This window comes from Jatropha curcas, chromosome 1 (genome assembly GCF_041381405.1).
Source record: "Jatropha curcas cultivar XTBG-Jc1 chromosome 1, XTBG_Jcur_1.0, whole genome shotgun sequence".
NCBI classification, from domain to species: domain Eukaryota; kingdom Viridiplantae; phylum Streptophyta; class Magnoliopsida; order Malpighiales; family Euphorbiaceae; genus Jatropha; species Jatropha curcas.
The window spans coordinates 28642140-28660192 of NC_143151.1; the positions used below are offsets into that span (position 1 = coordinate 28642140).

The window sequence follows — 18053 nt, forward strand, 5'->3', positions numbered from 1 at the left end:
ACAACAATTTGACTTATCTCTCTTTAACAATGACTTTTTTTTTTTTTTTTTTTTTTATGATCTAATTAGTAAGATCTAAGGCTGCAATGTCCAGATTTCCCTTTTATTTTTTATTTTTATTATCAAGAAACAAGCAAACAACAAGAAGATTCAAAGAGAAAACTAGATTCAAGAAGATCTAACAAGAAAAAAAAAAAATTCAGATCCAAGAAGATCTAAAGAGAAAATATCTAAATCCAACAAGATCTAAAGAGAAAATGTTTCAACAAGATCTAAAGAGAAAATGTTTAGATCCAACAAGATCTAAAAAGATAATGTTTAGATCCAACAAGATCTAAAGAGATAATGTAACACGAAGATAAACAATAATGAATCCAACAACAAGAAAACGTTTAGATCCAACAAGATCTAAAGAGAAAATGTTTAGATCCAACAAGATCTAAAAAGATAATGTCTAGATCCAACAAGATCTAAAGAGATAATGTAACACGAAGATAAACAATAATGAATCCAACAACAAGAAACTCAAATTCCTAACTAAGATAACAGAACTTACCCCAAAACTTTGATTTGGCTCTGATACCAAATGATAAGGAACCAGGATCGGAAATCAAAGGAATGAGATGTAAGTTCGCCTCTATGGCACCCCACGTTTATAATGAAACGGAAACACTAATAATCGAGATTAAAACGCTCTATGGCACCCCACGTTTATAATGAAACGGTAACACCAATAATCGAGCAAAGAACAAGATAAACGCCACAAATGAATTGATAAGTTTACCTTAATTCTTGATGCAATTAGAGGATAGCAAATTCTCACAATCACTCTAATTAAGAAGAACATGCAAGAGCATGAACAATTCTGCCTTTGATTCAAATTATGCCAAAAATCCCATTTTACATCTTAAGGAGGCTATTTAAATACCTCAAACAAACATAACCCTAAAGAAGAGCATCTAACTAGGCTGCCCTAGGGCCAAAACACATGGGCTTAACTCTAAAACACAAAATGAAGTCATTTCCAGCCCAAAACAGACAACTTGATATTGGGCAGATTGCATGCATCATAAAACCAACCCAAAACAACTTAAATAAACACTATGAGCCCATATCCCTTACATATTAATTAGACCAAAACAAGCACAAGGGATAAGAACACATCCAAGCCCACTAGGAAGCACCAATGGATCCATATCAACTAGGAAGCACCAATGGATCCATATCAATTTGTTTATTCTTTTATCTAATTATTATGTCTATTTACAATTGTATTTGGTGTTATAATTTTTTTTTGAAACTCGGATCCTTTTTGGTGTTTAGAGAGATGATTTTTTTTTTTCTAACTAGAGATTGTTCAATGTGATATATGATCGATACATAACAAAAATATTACATAAACTTACAGAAATATAAAGACTGCATATTTCTAATGATCAAGTTTTCTTAATCTCCAGTCACTCTGCCGGCGTTTATCCATGCGAACCGACTGAATATACAGCCAAAGCCCTAAACGACATTTATTGTTCAAGAATCAGAATTTTTCGCTATGGCTGCCTTCAAGTGAAGGGAAATTTTCTTTTTCTTCTCCCAAAGTTTTCTTCACTGTGCGGAACAGTCAAAGCTCAAACGTTGGAATCTCAGAAGAATATCCATGAGTAGACTGGTAAATCATACGAGTAAGTATACTCCTGTAAGGATCACTTTTTCTTTTCTCCTTCAAAAAAGCAAGGCATTTCTCCACTTCAGTCTTCACCTGTAAGTACAATTCTTGAGCTTTCTCTCTGTCTTCTAATTCCTTCCTCCTTCCTTCATAACATAATTAGCAATTCCTTCAGAACATTTGCTATGCTTATTGTCTAAAGAAGTCCAGAACTTTAGCTAGCACAGGTGTCAATTTTGACCTCACGAACTTCGGAATATTACTAAGTGCTATTTTCATTTCCTGGGTTACCTAACTAGGCATGTACTTAACACCACATAAGACAGGCAAATGTTTATTTTGTCCATACCTTCTGTTTCGATTGGTTTCCCAAAATAATAATATAATCTTCCTGGAAGTTGTGGTAGAAATACTGGAAAGTGCATATCTTGGTTTCTTGCTTCACCACGTAATTCAGTCCTATTATCAGAAGAGACCAAGCAAAGAAAAGAAAATTGGAAATTTGGGATAAACAAAAATTAGACAATTTACTGGAAACCAAAATGAGACGAAGTGATCATACCTCACATTCTTAAACTGCTCTGCAATCTCTTTTAAAGGAAACTTTTGGTCATCAAAGTCAAAAAATACCTGAGATGATGAATACATGATTAATTGTTTATTTGACAAGAGATCAGATTCAAACTGGTGATAAAGAAGAATCCAAAATGAAGGATATACAAATGCTGGGCATCCAAGGTGAATCTACCATATTAGAGATAATGAGTCGAGCTCAAATATCAGTAGCATTTAAGCTTCCTGATGTGCCAACTATCAGTCATTCCACATCATAGACAGCTCTAGTTCAAGAAAGGTCAAGTGCATGTCTATGTTTGAGAATGTATGAAGAGTCATTCTGCAAGATCTATTCACAAACAAGATTTTTTTAAAAAAAAAAAAAGAAAGAAAGAAAGAAAGAAAGAAAAATCACAAAAAAGAACAGCAGTGTGCCTCACAGAACAAATTGATAGAAGGGGAGGGCATATGAAACAAATACTCTGGACTTACATCAAAAAAGTCATCTTCTCCAACAACGCCAAATGGCACAATTTTGGCTCCGAACCGAGCTGCCATCCTGACAAACTCAGACTGTTCTGGCCAGAATAATTTGTACTCCTCACCCTGAGAGGTATGAAGAGTTGACTCTTGGTCAGAAGCCATATATATCATGGAAGGCAAATTTCCTTGAAAACATTATAATCAAAGAAGAGGAAATGTTGACAATCAGGTTCATCTCTTGGAAAAAGAAATAGTAGGAAAATCGATTGCATAAAAGCATTTACTCATTCCAAGTTTCTTCCCAGCATAGACATGAAATAGACCACCTTCCATTTCATTACTTTATCTCTATTATAGGTAATTTTCCTTAAAATAAGTTACAAGGCCAGAAGGGTATTGAGGACTCATATCTCGTTCTGGTATAGATATTATCTCATTCTAACATAGACTGGTAATCTAAAGAACGATGATTCGAAATTCAGAACAGAAGCACCTCCAAATGGGAAATAATTATTTTTGAGGACAACAGACAAAACTAACAGCATTACCTTCCCATGATTGGCCTCACGCATTCCACCTGGGTACAACAATACATGAGCCTTTGAAGACAGAAGCTTATAAAGAAGTTTTCCTGAAACAGGAACTGCACCCATTTGTCTGACTATGTCCAATTGTGAAAGTGGAGCTAACAGTCCTCCCGATTTCATAAACATCATTGGATGTGCTATCCCTCTCAAAAGAATATTTCTTTCTAAAAGAAGTTGGGGCAACATTGGATATAAATCAAGTGCCATTAACAAGTGATGGCCAATGAACAAGACTGGACCTTCTGAAGGAATTCCTGCAAGACCATGGTCTATCTTTCCATCTTCAAATGTTGAGAGCATCACAGGGCTTACAACATCCCGAACCCACCTAAAACATCATAATTGGAATAAGTTCAGGAAACAATATACTATTCAAATAACAATTGTCTACTAAAGATTGTTGCAAAAGATTTGGCAAAAAGATCTTCCCACTATAATGTTTGATAGGAAACTGAAACTTATTTCCCATATCCACCTACCTCATGCAGCTGCTAGAGTGGCTAAGTTAAAATTTGTTGTTATCCCATTAGAAAGTGCAAGTTGTATCTGTTAGATAGCGAAATAGCATACCTGATTGATTCATATATTTTTTTGAATTCAGCAGGGGATGGTCGTATGTAATCTGAAATGTAGTCATGGGATGGCCCTCGACGATAGAAACTAGTGCCCTTGATAACGGTCCCTAAATCAAATTCATCTTCCTGCCACATGTTTACAACTATTACAAGCATCACTCAAGAATACTTTTTTGCTATGTATATAAAGGATAGACGAGGGCAAGTCTTGAAATCAAGGAAATATAAATTTGAGGATTCTCTTAATTTAATTATCATCTTATAATTTTTCTATTTAGAAAACATACTGTTGTTTAGAAAATTTAACTGAATGATTTAAGATTCAGATTTAAGGAACAAAAATGATTAGGAAATATGAAGACTAGTTAATTATATAACTCCTGCCCCTACTAAAATCAAGAATCTCAAACTAGGAAGAAAATTCGAACCCAATTCTAATAAGAAGCAAACAACTTGTTAAATATTCTAACAAAAACAAAAAATTCCTAAATGATATCTAAGTAATCTAAATTCATAATTAAGAACTAAATTAAAATAATCCTTTTGTTTGGTTTTCATTGACTGCATCAGAAGGGAAGGGAGAGTTAGTTTATCCTACCAAGAAAAGGAAATGACCACTACCATAAAACCAACGTATCTCACATTTCGGCAGCACATTGTGAAGTCTTTCACCTTCCACTTGACTTGGTAGCAACTTGTCATTTCCACTGAAAAATACAGAGCGCGAGATCAGGCAGATGATTCTGGACATTCGTTATCAATAAATTGGTTTTCTTTTTAAAAAAATAATCTTGTGCTTTTGTTGCTCTTAGTCATTCGTTACATATGATGGGTTATGCCAGAGAGACGGACCTGGAGAGTATCAGCGTTTGAGCATTTACAGAATGGAGGCGTGAATTGGCATATTCTGAAGCTGATTTAAGCAGCTTTAGCTTCCACAGAATTGTTTCTCTTGGAAGCATATCACTCAGGACCTAGCCATTGGGAAGAGATCACATGCTATTGTGAGCATCAATATGAAAAGAGTAAACATTACAGGTATGCCGTTGCTATTTTTATCTAACAATAAGACATGGAACAATAGATCCTGAAACAGAGCTCTCAACATCTCAACTGAAAAATGTTTTATCTAGTCTGATTCGGTTATTTTAACCATTTTCTAAACTGAAATCTTACAGATAGGTAAGATGACGCTGCGGTGAAATCCTGAAACAGCTCTCCAAATAACTGTTGTAGGGGAAGCCTCTTTATCACAGTATCCATCACTGCCTTCAAAGGGTTACCTAAATGCATGCACCGTATATCAATTGCTGGTATCAGTTGAGTTAAAAGAATGCATACAAACACTTAAATGCAATTCTTTTATGGTGCTGAAATTTCCACTACAACAGCTATCGAAGCAGGCCCTAAAACTGGAAAATGAGAATGAGAGAAAGATGAGATTTATTCTGGCCTAGAAAGAGTTCCAACTTCCAAGTAGCAATTTCCATGGGTAGACAATGGATGTTTATCCAAATGTATAATCTTTATTACATCCCCAAGACTAGCAGCCTGAAAGTCCAGAAGCATGCTCAAGATTCTATCGTAAAAGGTTAAAGTTTATCTGACACTTTAACGTTGTTAGAGATGCAAAACCATTTTTGGATCCAAACTATCAAGCCTAAACTTTTAGCTCAAGTAGTTTTCCAATATTATTTGATGTTTCTCTAATTTTTTTAAAAAGAAACAGATTATGGGCATCTGCAGAGGTCCCATATTATCAAGTCAATTTCAAAATAAAAAATAGAGAGTAGTTGGCTCTTTTCATGTTTTAAACCCAATATGCTTTTGCATGAGGGGCACGTTAGAGATGCAAAGACAATTGTTTAGTTGCAGAAATCAAATTATTCAACCTTAGGCCTCTCTAATCATTGATTCACATGTTTGGTCTCCCAATCTGAAATAGCAAAAACCAAAATTAACTTATTTCTTAATTGTTATTAAGCTTGAACTCGCTATTGCTCACTAAATGATGCAAGTAAGATATGAAAAGATCCATCACAATCCAAAAGGTTAACAGAACTAATTGCCTAGAAGCGGTAGACAATCAAATCTATATCTCAACAAAATAGCAAAGCCAAAACAAATAACAACTGTGATGACAGAAAATTAAAACCTGTCATCAAGCTCTGCATATAAGGAAAGCGAAGCTCCAGTTCATTGGGTATGACTGCCAATAAAGGTACAAGAGGTGCCAGCTGCGACTTCTGAAAAGATGTTCCTGACAAAGAATAACAAAATCAAGTAAATAAAGTGTAATGTATAAACACAAGCTAAGTGCTTATGTTGATGCTGAATGAACCTAAGCATTTCCCCTTTGTCCAAAAAAAGAATCACCAATAAATGTAGGTGTAGCTCTTTGGATTATGAAAAATGAACTGTCGGTTGCTTCGCAAATCAATACATGTTAATGTGCTTATATTGCTGAATTTCTTAAAATATTTAAAGGTCCCATCAATGGTTAAGAAGGAAGCAATTTGTCACCTGGATTAGCCAAAATAAGCACAAGATCAATGTCAGGGTTAAGAGCTGCAACAGCAAGTCCAAGGCATGCTCCCAGAGATTCCCCAACAAGATATATTGGTCTGTCAGGTGAACGTTGATGTTCTGATTTAACTGTATGTTCAACCAGCTTCACCAAGTCTGAGAGGAATTTGAGGGACAAATTAAACACAAGATTACAGTTTACTGTGAATTTAAAGAAAGGGAATATTTTTGACAAGGTAAAAGAAATGTGGTAAAGGACCTGTAAAAGGTGTTCTATCCTTTACTGGAATATGCAAGCACCATATGTCGAAAAGCCTAATGATGAAAATAAAATCATATATCAGGCACTAATATTAGACAATTAGTCTCCTTTAATTTATTTATTTTGCAAATAAATTGGTTTAAGGTTGATCTTAAATCAGATTAATTAATATTATTATCATTCATGGGGACAGTACACGAAGCGAATGATGAGAGGGTATTTACTTTCCAAGACTATGATGTTGTCTAATAAGGCCTAGCCCAACCCCATCAATCCCTGCAAAATTAGAGTCATCAACAAACAATTAAACAAGCAAAAAATTAAATGGTTTAAGGTCATTAACTTATGATTTCCTTAAAGAAGAGAATCAATTACCATGCAGGAGATAGTGATATGAGACCTTTCGGCCATTATAATATAAGCGCACTTTAAAGCCAGTTAGCCCACTTTTGTCCCTTGTCGCAGCCAAACCCACAAAACAATAATTGCAAGGTGAAATTACCGTTTTATTCTTGTATTTAAAGTAATGTACATTTTAAAAAAAAAAAAACATAATTTTGTTCTTATTTTTTGACATTTTATATCGTTCTGTTAATTTTTCATACTTTTTCATTAATAAAGTACTATTTTTTCATTGTATTTTGTTAAAATTAATTAATATATTCATGTATTTATTGACCATTTTGACCCTATAAATTTAACTAATTTGTTCCTGTATGTACAAAATATTAACAGAAAGAGATCAAAGTATAATGGAGACAAAAAATAGAGACAACTATGTACTCCTAAGAATACAAAAGAAAATCATGTATTTTGACAAAATACAAAAATAAAATAATAAATTTTCTGTCTACATGCATGCAAATAATTAGTTTGTAGTGTGCCTTTTGAGTGGCTTTTTTTGTTCTTTTACTTCAGGAACGCCTGGAAAAGGTACTTTTGTATTCGGTTTATCGTGAAAAGGAAATGAAAATAAAGATATATACGTATTCTTAATACTAAAAAGAAAATAAAATTATGTCTCTCTTTTGTGGTACCCATGAGATTTAACATGTTAAACTATTTAGTATTTTCATAAAAAATCTTATTTTAAAGGTTAAGTACCTTATAGCTTACCATTTATTCTTTCACATTTGTTATTGAATTACTATCTAATTCCTTCTTTAATGCCAAGAAATTAAAAATAATACATTTTGATAGTGAGCTAAATAATTTAACAGGGTTAAACTTGAACAACTAATCAATATATCATTATATATATATATAAAGGAAAAAGATTGTATTTTTTCTATATGTTGACGTGACACTTTTTTAAGGAAGTGAAACCCCTAATATTTGAGTATTATGATTTCTCTTTTTTTATGAATTTTTTGAGCATTTCTCTTTTTTTATCCACTTTTTCTTTTCCATCATTGACTTTTCAATAATTTATTGTCTTTTCATTTTTATGAATTTTAAATTCATTTAATTATGGCAATATAAAAAATTTAAATATTTCATTTGTATTTTTTAGATTTTCATTATTTACATATGCTATTAGTTTTAATTATATATTTTCATATTTTTATTAGTTTTTAAATTCAAATCAAATATGCTATTTGTTTTTTTTTTTTGTAGAAATTAAATATGTGATAGAAAAATAATACAATGTTTAAATGTTAAATTTTCATAATTTACAAATATAAAATTTTTATTTTTATGTAGTCTAAACTTCAAATCAAATATAATATGTTTAAAACTTTAATAATTTGAAAAATATTAAAAAATCATGTGTTTCAAAAATACACATTATTTTTTATTTGTTTGGGAATGATTTTTAATATTTGAGTAAATTATTAGGTATAAATTTTAGTTTTTTTTTTTTTTATGATAAGTAACCTATCAACGTTCGAGAATAGTCTCGTACAGTTTAAAAAATAATAAGATAAGATAATGAGTAGTATTCTTCTTTTTTTCTTTCCCTTTTGATTTTCAATTTTTTTAGTAAATTATAAAGACACAAATTTTTTTTTTCTTATGATAAGTTGAATATTTTCAAGTCGATAATATTTGAGATTTTTAAAATTCAATTTATTGTTTGTATGACTTTATCAAATTTATCATGAAAAAAGCTACTGAATTTATCATGAAAAAGGCTACCTATATGATTTTTCTTATTTTAATTTAAAATTCAAAAATTGGGTTGATGTGAAATTAGTGGTTTTAACTTTTAAATTTTATTTTTTGCTGATTGGGAACTTTTAAAATTTTTAAATTTCTATTTTATTGTTAAAAGCTTAACTTAATTCTTTATTTTGACTTCTTCAATTTATTGCCCATTGAAAAAAGAACATTATGGTATTTCATTACTTTGTTTGAGTCGTTTACTTGGTTTTATTTTTTCATTTTATATTTTGCTTAGCCTAGTTTTATTTTGCTTATTTTTGCAGGGATTTAAGTGTGTGCAATTTCGAAGGATTTAAACATGTTTTATGCAATGATGAATTAATTATTATGTTTTAATAGGTTTTTTAATTATATACTTCCAATTAGATAAATCTCTACAAAAATAAAAATTAAGTATTTATATTATTTTAAATACCTATAAGACTTTATATCTAATAATAATTTTAGTCACTTTTTCTTTAAAAAAAGAATTTCCATAATTTATTCAACATATATATCTTATATTTGAAATGAAAAATATAATTATTTTACAATCGTGCAAAGGACGGAGGACCGCTTAGTTTAATGAATAAAAGAGATGAAATTACAATTATAGCAACTTTAAGGACTAAAGACCATATTAAAAAATTATTCTAGCGCACCAAAGAAAAAAGGATAAAAAAAAAAAAAAAAAAAAAAAATCCCCGCTTAACCGAAAAGCCAGTGAAAAGACCCAAAAATTACTATGTCAGTAGTTTACCACATCATTATAGTCTAAGCCACTGAATATGTGACATATCTGCAAATGGGTCAGTTAATATAACCCATCTAGTTCATCAACCACCGTTAATCTCAAAAACATTACAGAAGCGAGGAGAAAACTTGTTTGTCTAGACCGAATTACTCTCTATCTATGAATCAAATTTATATTTTTTCATTTTTTTTTCAGTGTTAATAAAATTCCATGGCAAGTCCATCGAACCATTGCAATCTCTTTGAAGTTTTATTATTCATACTATTGGGTCTCAAATAATCAATCTACGAAATAGGTGTGTAGTATGTTGCACTGTTAACATTTAATTTGTAAATTCTCCAAGAAGAAAACTAATACTTTCAGATCGAGCGTCTATTATGTTACAAGCCCTCTGCTCATGGTGAAATTTAGTGGGCTTCGATTATTAAACCAAGTTGTATATTATTGGCTTACTCTATAAATGGTAGATACACTAATAACCTAAGAATAGAATCGTTAGACTTTCCATTATTGATTCTGATAACCTACTTTTTCTCCTGTCCTGTACGAAATCTAAATTCCAAACGTGAAAAAAGGAGGAAGAAAGACGAAAGATGAATAAAACGACTTGCCGGGTAAATAGAGGAGGAGAGGAGACTTGTCCAAGCGCGATCCACACTCCAAAGGAGACAACCACCGTGGTGGACCACCCTCTGATCTGATCAAATCCTTTGACTCCTCAAAATAATCCTTCAAGCTCTTTCTACTCTTCATTTCCGCTTCCGCTAACTCCCAAATCAATGGTTTTTGCTTCTTTGTTATTCTCTCTCTTTCTTCTTCTAAACGTTCCATCTCCAGCCTAGCATTCTCTGTGAAACTCGTTGTCGTCGCCGTTGTATTTGCTGTTCCGGTTGACATTTGCTCTGTAGGAACTGCAAATCTCCGAGTTTGCTTTGGAACCGGATTCGATTTCATTTTACCAGATGATGGCGTTACGCAAGAACGAACCATCCCCGGGGGAAATCCGGCTGCGAGAAAATATGCTCCGGTGGCTACCATGTTCAGTGTACGAAAGTCTCTCTGTTTTTTGTGTATGGCGGTCTTGAGAGTTTTAAAGGGCGTTACGGAGTGTTGTAGACAGATTTTGTAATAAGTAATTTAACCAATGATGGACAATTAGACATCGACGAAAAAAAAAATGTTTTTTATATTAAAAAATATTCAGTTCCAGAATAGCCGACCTAACATAGTAACAAACGATTGGATACCAACGCTTTTACTGTAATATAGGTAATATGTGATTTCTAATAGGAATGGATAATTAATTTACACCTGTTAAGGAAACTTATAATAATAGTTTTTTTTTTTTACCTATTAAATTGGGTTGAGTTTATAATATTAAGTTTTTCCTTTTTTTAACAATATAATTTACATTCTAAATTAATTAAATTCTTTTTAATTCATTGGAGGTGCTAAAATAATATTACTCACTAAATTTGTGAAAACAACTATAGTCCAGAGGACTAAGAGAACTATAGCCCTCCTGCTCCTCGCATAAATGAAAAGACCAACTAGACTACTGCTTGATATTATTTATGTAATTTTAGAAAATATTTGTCTAAACCTAGACCCACTCATACTATCCCAATTTATAGGTATTCCCATTTTGTTTGCATGGTTTGACAGACCACGCATATTAAGAATTTAGTCAACAAAAACTATTTTATTCTTTTTGCCCTTAACGCATTAAAGATATTAATAAAAGTCTCTCATTTAACGAATGATTATAAATGTTATTATGATAAAAATAATTGTTTACATGTCTAAATTTTAAAATCTTGCAGACATTTTGGGACATCCAAAAAAGGAATAATAAACAAACAAAATGGTATCCCCATGGTTTGATAGACCACGCATATTAAAAATTTAGTCAACAAAAATTATTTTTGTAACATCCTACTGAATCGAATCGTTGCATATACATGAGTCGAGTCGGGTAAAACTAGAAACCAGTTAACGCCAGAGTGGGGTAAAATGGGATGTACCATAAATAAGTAAAAGAAGTGGACTTACTTGAATGAAACAAAAAGATCAAAGTATAAGGAGTAGGACTTACTTGCACTAAAATAGAAAGTTTAGGTATTAAAACGTAACATATGGAAAATTTAGGTACTATTTGGTAATTTTTAACACACAATCAAAGATATATTTGGACTACACGAGACTTCCATTTCAGTTTGATTTCTTCATTTTCTTCATCTTCATCTTCAACGTCTTCTTCTTCATCTCCATCTTCCTCTTCATCTCCTCTTATCTTTCTCTTCATCTCCTTCCTTTCTCCATCACTTTTCATGTGATTTAAACACTAAATTCAACCTAGAACTCTATCCAAGTAAGTAGCCTTTCTTAAATTTCATACTTTTGTGATATTTTAGATGATTTATAAGAGTTATGATGTATAGGAGAGGGGAGCTCAAAGTTGGAGGAAAAGGAAGCTAAGAAGAAGATTTAAAGCTGTTTTGGTTGAAGGTTTGATATCTCTTTTAGTTTTTCACATTTTCTTGCATGAACACTTCTGTAGTGTGTGGATAATGCAAAGATATGTTGCTGAATGTTGAATTAGAGGTCTGTAAATGGTGATAAAGCATGGGATGAATTGAATGAATGAAGTAGACATTGAATTCATGCTGAACCAGGTTTGTTGGATCACTGACTAGTAACTTCACCCTGATTTTGACTCTATTTAACGATGGAATTAGGAAGTGGTATAGAAAAGTTATTTGTTCCTCTATGTTTTAGCTGTCCATGAGTTTTTGAATCACCTAAATTGGAGTTATAAATTGAGAGATATGACCAAAATAGTATAACCTGTGCAGGCTGGAACCCAACAGCAGGGCAGACTGACAGTTGCTACTTGAGCTCAATGTTTGACTACCTTACCAATGTAATTAAGAGATGTGGTAGAAGACAAATTTGTAGCCTAATGTGTTAGCTAACCATATAATGTAGAATCACCTAAATTGGAGTTATAAATTGAGAGATATGACCAAAATAATATAAACTGGGCAGGCTGGAAACCAACAGCAGGGCAGACTGAAAGTTGCTACTTGAGCTCAATATGTGACTACCTTGCCAACCTAATTAAGAGATGTGATAGAAGAAAACTTTGTACCTTAAGATGTTAGCTAACCATAGAATTTAGAATAATCTAAATTGGACGTATACAGAAAGAGTTATGCTAGGATTTGTGAAACATGTACAGGCTGTCTGGCAGATTTCAAGAACACATTAGAAATGATGTTGGAATGCATATGTAGATTCATTCACCCTAAAATTATTACTGCATTTTACCTTCTAAGTGAACTTAAATTCAAACTAAGAATTTCCTTAATCTGAATGGTAAAATTTAGTTACATAAATGGTAGTAAGAATTGCATCGCGGGTGCAATAGCTAGAGTATTTCCATGCAAGTTACTTTATACGTTATCAATGGTATGCATTATTCCTCATTAGATAGTTTCTAAATAATTCTTGTATTATCACAATACACATAATATGCTCCATTAAGGTTAGGCAGAAACCACGTAGATAAGACTATGTCGCGACATAGGATAGCAGATCTGCGCCCCATACAGTTTGGTACTCCAGCTACAGGCTGTTGAGTGGATATGATTTATATACGGGCCATAATAGCCCAGCCATATAGTATTCATCCAGTTTCATACAGTTCATACAGTTCTTCTTATCACTTTGGTTTCACTATAACCTTATGGAGCCATGCAGTTATGTGATTTATTATTTATAAATTATACGATGGTTAATAAAAGTTGCAAAATTTATACAGCATCATGAACAGCAGGTAAAATCATGAAAGTATAATGATATGTGTGCTTTTATGTTTATTGTTTTATTTCTTATTAAATTGAGATATCCACTGAGCATTATTTGCTCAGCGAGTTATTTATTTAACTCGTAGGTTTCGAGACTGGACCGTAGAGAATCAGCTTACAACTGTTGCAGTTCATCTGTGGAAGACTCAGTCTTCAGGGTAGCTACTCATTTTGATATTTTGATTCTGTCTATCCTTATCATGGCATGTACAGGGCACACAATTGGGCTCATTTCATTTTGAAAATTAGTCTCATGTCTTGTAAATATTAAGTACATATCTATATTTTCCTAATGTAAAAAGCAACAGCTTAACATCATATTCAGCATACAACATGATATTAGCATGAAAGGACATAGGTTCAACCAGATTGTAGCGTCTCAGCTCGGTTCATTTGAGTTAACGGGTGGACCGGGAAGGGATGTTACAAATTTATTCTTTTTACCCTTAACGTATTAAATATATTAATAAAAGTCTCTCATTTAACGAATGATTATAAATATTATTATGATAAAAATAATTATTTACATGTCTAAATTTTAAAATCTTGCAGACATTTTGGGACATCCAAAAAAGAAATAACAAACAAACAAAATGGGATGGAGGGAGTATTTCCGTTCTTTTTATTTAGAGAAAACATAAAAGCTCTTGGAGTATTAAGAAAGTTAGTTAAATTAAGCTTTCTTCCTAAAATGCACTTTATTTCATCATTAATTATGGGCACAATAACAGACACAAAAGGTAGTCTCAAGAAATGCATTTATTACTTGTTTGCATCATTTGGACATCACTTTCAACTTTCTTTATTAACTCTATCTGACTTTATTAGAATGTGGACGTTTTACATAATACGTGCATAAAAACGAAAAAAATTTTGAAGACAAATTAAAATCTGAATTTTTTAACTTATTCATTGAAGGCCATAGATTTCTAAAATTTTCGGCTAAGATAAAGGAGGAAAAACTTAAATTTTGGCTTTAACTTATTTAAATTTAAATAATTTTTCAATTTAAATTCAAAATTAAAAGCAAAATTTGGTTTCTCCAAATTTAAATGAAATTTAGAAAGTAGTGCCTAAATGCAATACATTGCGACCAAAATAAAATAGAATTTGAAGCCAAATTATTTGAGTTTACAATCAGACTCCTCCGCTTCTAAACCTTAGCTACATATAAATGAAATCAAAGTTAATGATCTGCTGCAAGTAAAATCTATTCACTTATGCATAACATCTAAATCGGTCATACCATATTCAGAAATGGCCATGACTTTTAAGATAACGGTCTCTAACAAAAACTCTGATTTCCCCCTTTTTTAATAATCAAAACACCTGTACCTTTAAAAACAAAACGTGACCGTTTTCAAAACTTATCTGAGCATAACATATATACGTTTCTGATGTCAATGGTTGTGGCCAAATTTATAATGATAGAAGTGGACATATATTCATCAAATATACAAATAAGAGCTAACTCTATATTTATATGGCCAAATTTATAAAAACGACCGCTGTTATTGTAAAACAAAATGAAAAAAGTGAATTGATAAGTTGTCCATTGAAACATGCGTTCATTAAATGCTCAGAATATTTGTATTTTCCACTTTCTTTGATCGTTGAGCTTCAATTTTAAAAAAACACATATATTCCAAAAGTTTTCTTGTCTTTTAACTTGGCTTGCATTCCAAAATTACTATTTAGAATAACTTTCACTATATAAAAAATACACTCAAAAATAAAATTTTCTCTAAATGAAAATAAGAGAGGGAGTATTATTTTTCCTTTTTCTCAATAAAAAGATCCAAGTACCCTTATTTCTCTAAATAATTTTATTATATTAAATTGGTATATATGGATAGGTTCAAGATAAATATGGAAACAAATTGAACATAAATTCGCTGGTTAAATAAACAACAAATAGTATAAACAGTTTTAAATAAAATACAATTAAACAAGAAAAGCGACCGCTAAAATTAAAAATAATTCTATTTTTCATATCACATTAAATTAATATTTTTATTCAAAAAAATTATGCTATTTATATTCAAATTAAAAAAATGAAAAATTAGCAACAAAACAAAAATAAAATCCGTTATCTTCCAATAATATATAGTACAAATACAGATACAACTAAAATGTAGTTAGATGTAGGCGTCAGGGGTGGTGGAATTCATAATAAGTTGAGGTTCACACGACATTGATTACTAGAATGAAAGAAAGTGATTAACTTGGTTTTTACAAGCATAATTAATCTGGATTAGACCTTGTTTTGGAATATTATTGTTCTGTACGATATGTAGTTTTGCCCGGCAAAGAAAACTAGAACTAAAGAATATTTCTTTCTATAAGAAATTGGCCAACATTGGATATAAATCAAACCCCAGTAACATGTGATAGCCAATGAACAAGACTGGAACTTCTGAAGGAATTCCTGCAAGACCCTGGACTATCTTTCCATCTTCAAATGTCGAGAACATTACAGGGCTCACAACATCTTCAATCCACCTAAAACATCATAATTGGAAAAAAAAAAAAAAAATACTATTCAAAAACAACTTAATTAATCATAAACAACTCCTATAATAATGATGGCTAAAATCACTATCAGGTTCACTCTAACCATTTGGCTATTAAAGATTGTTGCACAAGACCTGGAAACAAGATCTCTCAACTATAACGCTTGAGAGGAAATTGAAACAAGCACATCATTTTCCATGTCCACCCACCTCATGCAGCTGCTAGAGTGGCTAAGTTAACTTTTGTTGTTATCCCATTAAAAAATGCAATTTGTATCAGTGAGATAGCAAAACGGTTTTACCGGATTGATTCATATATTCTTTTGAATTCAGCAGGGGTTGGTTGTATGTAGTCTGAAATGTTGTCATGGTATGCCTCACGACGATAGAAACTGGTACCCTTGATAACAGTCCCTAAATCAAATTCATCTTCCTGCCACATGTTTACAACTATTACATGGATCACAACTAAAAAACACTCAAGATTTTTTTTTTTTTTTTGATATGTATACAAAGGATAGAGAAAGAAGAGGGAGAGAAAGTGTTGCAATCAGGAAAATATAAATTTAAGGATTCTCTTAATTATTTAGTTATCATCTTGTATATTTTCTATTTAGAAAACATACTATTATTTAGAAAATTTACTAAAGATGAAGAAGAATCATGGTCTCAGTTCTGGTATACTTGGGCAGGAGCCCACATTTAATCGAGAAATTAATTTTATACTCAAAATATAGATATATATTAGCATAATTGAATTTTCGTTTGGTAGTATTGAGTTCAGAACATTTATTTGTTTCACCAGTTGTACTATGAGTTTAATCAGTATGATCTGATTCACAATTTCATCCTTTGTCTTGTCAATAACAGTTACAGTTTTTTTTCCCTTTTTTTCTATTCAGAAAGGATATCTCTCTCTCTCTCTCTCTCTCTCTCTCTCTCTCTCTCTCTCTCTCTCCACATTATGTTAATTTGGAAGCATCCTACAAGGACAAATTCTTGCTACAGCTAAACAAATATATATTTCTTTTTATTATTATTATTATTATTTTGAGCTAATATGTTTGTGACTTTCGTAAATTTTCCAATAATTTATAACTTGATCAATGATTATAGAAATTTAATCTAATCATGAGAAAATCTTTTCTGATGATCTCTGATTAGGTCCTTTTCCCCTCGTTTATTTATATAAATATTTTTTCCTCACATGACAAATAGGTACAGTGGGGTCCAATTTTTTTTATTTTGGGCGAGGAAGATGGAGGTAGCTACACCCCAATCTAAGCTCCATTTAACCTGAAAAAAATGAAAGAAATGCACAGTTTTGATGTACAGCAAAAAGAGAAAAAAAAAAAAAAAGTTTCCTGTGGTCTATTCATATAATGATCAGAAGGTGGTAGCTTACTAGAGTACGATCACCTCTTTCTTTTTCTTTTATTGATTTAAGATTACTGAAATGGGGTGTAGCAAAACCTAAATTAATCACTGTATCCGATCGAGGAGGATGGAAAAATCTTAAAGAGGTAAGAATAATTTACTCACTGACCTTCAACAACAGAATGGTTTACCGAATCTATCCTTCATGCAGTTTAGACTTCAGAACCTAGCTCGGAAATGGGGGTCTCTTTTTGAATTACTGCTTTTTTAAGTACTAAAAAGGTTAATTTGCTATGACAAGAAGTTTAATGAAGTAAAATTTACATGTAAGGCTAAGGGTTTATTTGACAATATTAATTATTAATAGCTATTCATGCATCAATTTAAATTAAAAGTATTCGAAAAAATAACTCTTCGAACTCAACTCACGACCACCGAAAAAAATAGTTGTCTAGAAAAAACAAATAGATACTTAACCCTGTGTAGGGCTGTGGAAAAGTCCCACAACAACCACCTAATCAAAGACGAAGGAAGGGGGAAAGAAAACGAAAAAAAAAAAAAGCGGAAGGCTGAAAAAAGAAGAATTATGAAGAAATGAAATCCTTTTATCTTCCAATAATATATAGTACAAATACAGATACAACTAAAATGTAGTTAGATGTAGGATCAGGGGTGGTACAATTCATAATAAGTTGAGGTTGACACGACATTGATTATTAGAATGAAAGAAAGTGATTAACTTGG

The 18053-nt window shown here is 31.6% G+C and overlaps 1 protein-coding gene and 1 long non-coding RNA gene across 7 annotated transcripts; one reads left to right on the forward strand and one right to left on the reverse strand.

The window, feature by feature from the left end:
• Positions 1–1353: 1353 nt before the first annotated feature.
• Positions 1354–10701, reverse strand: LOC105630184 (phytyl ester synthase 2, chloroplastic). 6 transcript variants are annotated; one of them, XM_020677918.3, is made up of 14 exons: positions 10162–10700; positions 6876–6927; positions 6649–6704; positions 6387–6545; positions 6019–6123; positions 5040–5146; positions 4716–4837; positions 4506–4570; positions 3859–4006; positions 3250–3616; positions 2711–2824; positions 2226–2293; positions 2013–2122; positions 1354–1809 (listed from the first exon to the last, which is right to left on the reverse strand). In XM_020677918.3, the coding sequence occupies exons 1-14, from the start codon at positions 10586–10588 to the stop codon at positions 1619–1621; spliced, it is 2091 nt and encodes a 696-aa protein (XP_020533577.1). In that variant the 5' UTR covers positions 10589–10700; the 3' UTR covers positions 1354–1618. The 6 variants fall into 6 exon arrangements, 5 of the variants coding, with proteins under 5 accessions (XP_020533577.1, XP_020533576.1, XP_012067316.2 ...); XM_020677917.3 differs by having other exon boundaries at positions 4485–4570; XM_012211926.4 differs by having other exon boundaries at positions 3859–3989; positions 4462–4570.
• A 1080-nt stretch (positions 10702–11781) lies between these two features.
• On the forward strand, positions 11782–13737 carry LOC149499303 (uncharacterized). The gene is made up of 3 exons (XR_016322661.1): positions 11782–11921; positions 11992–12058; positions 13506–13737. It is a non-coding gene; the product is annotated as an uncharacterized LOC149499303 (long non-coding RNA).
• Positions 13738–18053: the final 4316 nt, after the last annotated feature.

Excerpts from the sequence above, each read along its gene's own strand:
- LOC105630184 (XM_012211926.4), bottom strand. The coding sequence starts at position 10,588 with ATGGTAGCCACCGGAGCATATTTTCTCGCAGCCGGATTTCCCCCGGGG. Across the intron at positions 6,124-6,386 it reads GCTTATTTTGGCTAATCCAG|GAACATCTTTTCAGAAGTCG; the intron begins GTGACAAATTGC and ends ATTCTTTGTCAG. Across the intron at positions 4,838-5,039 it reads CAGCGTCATCTTACCTATCT|GTCCTGAGTGATATGCTTCC; the intron begins GTAAGATTTCAG and ends CCCAATGGCTAG.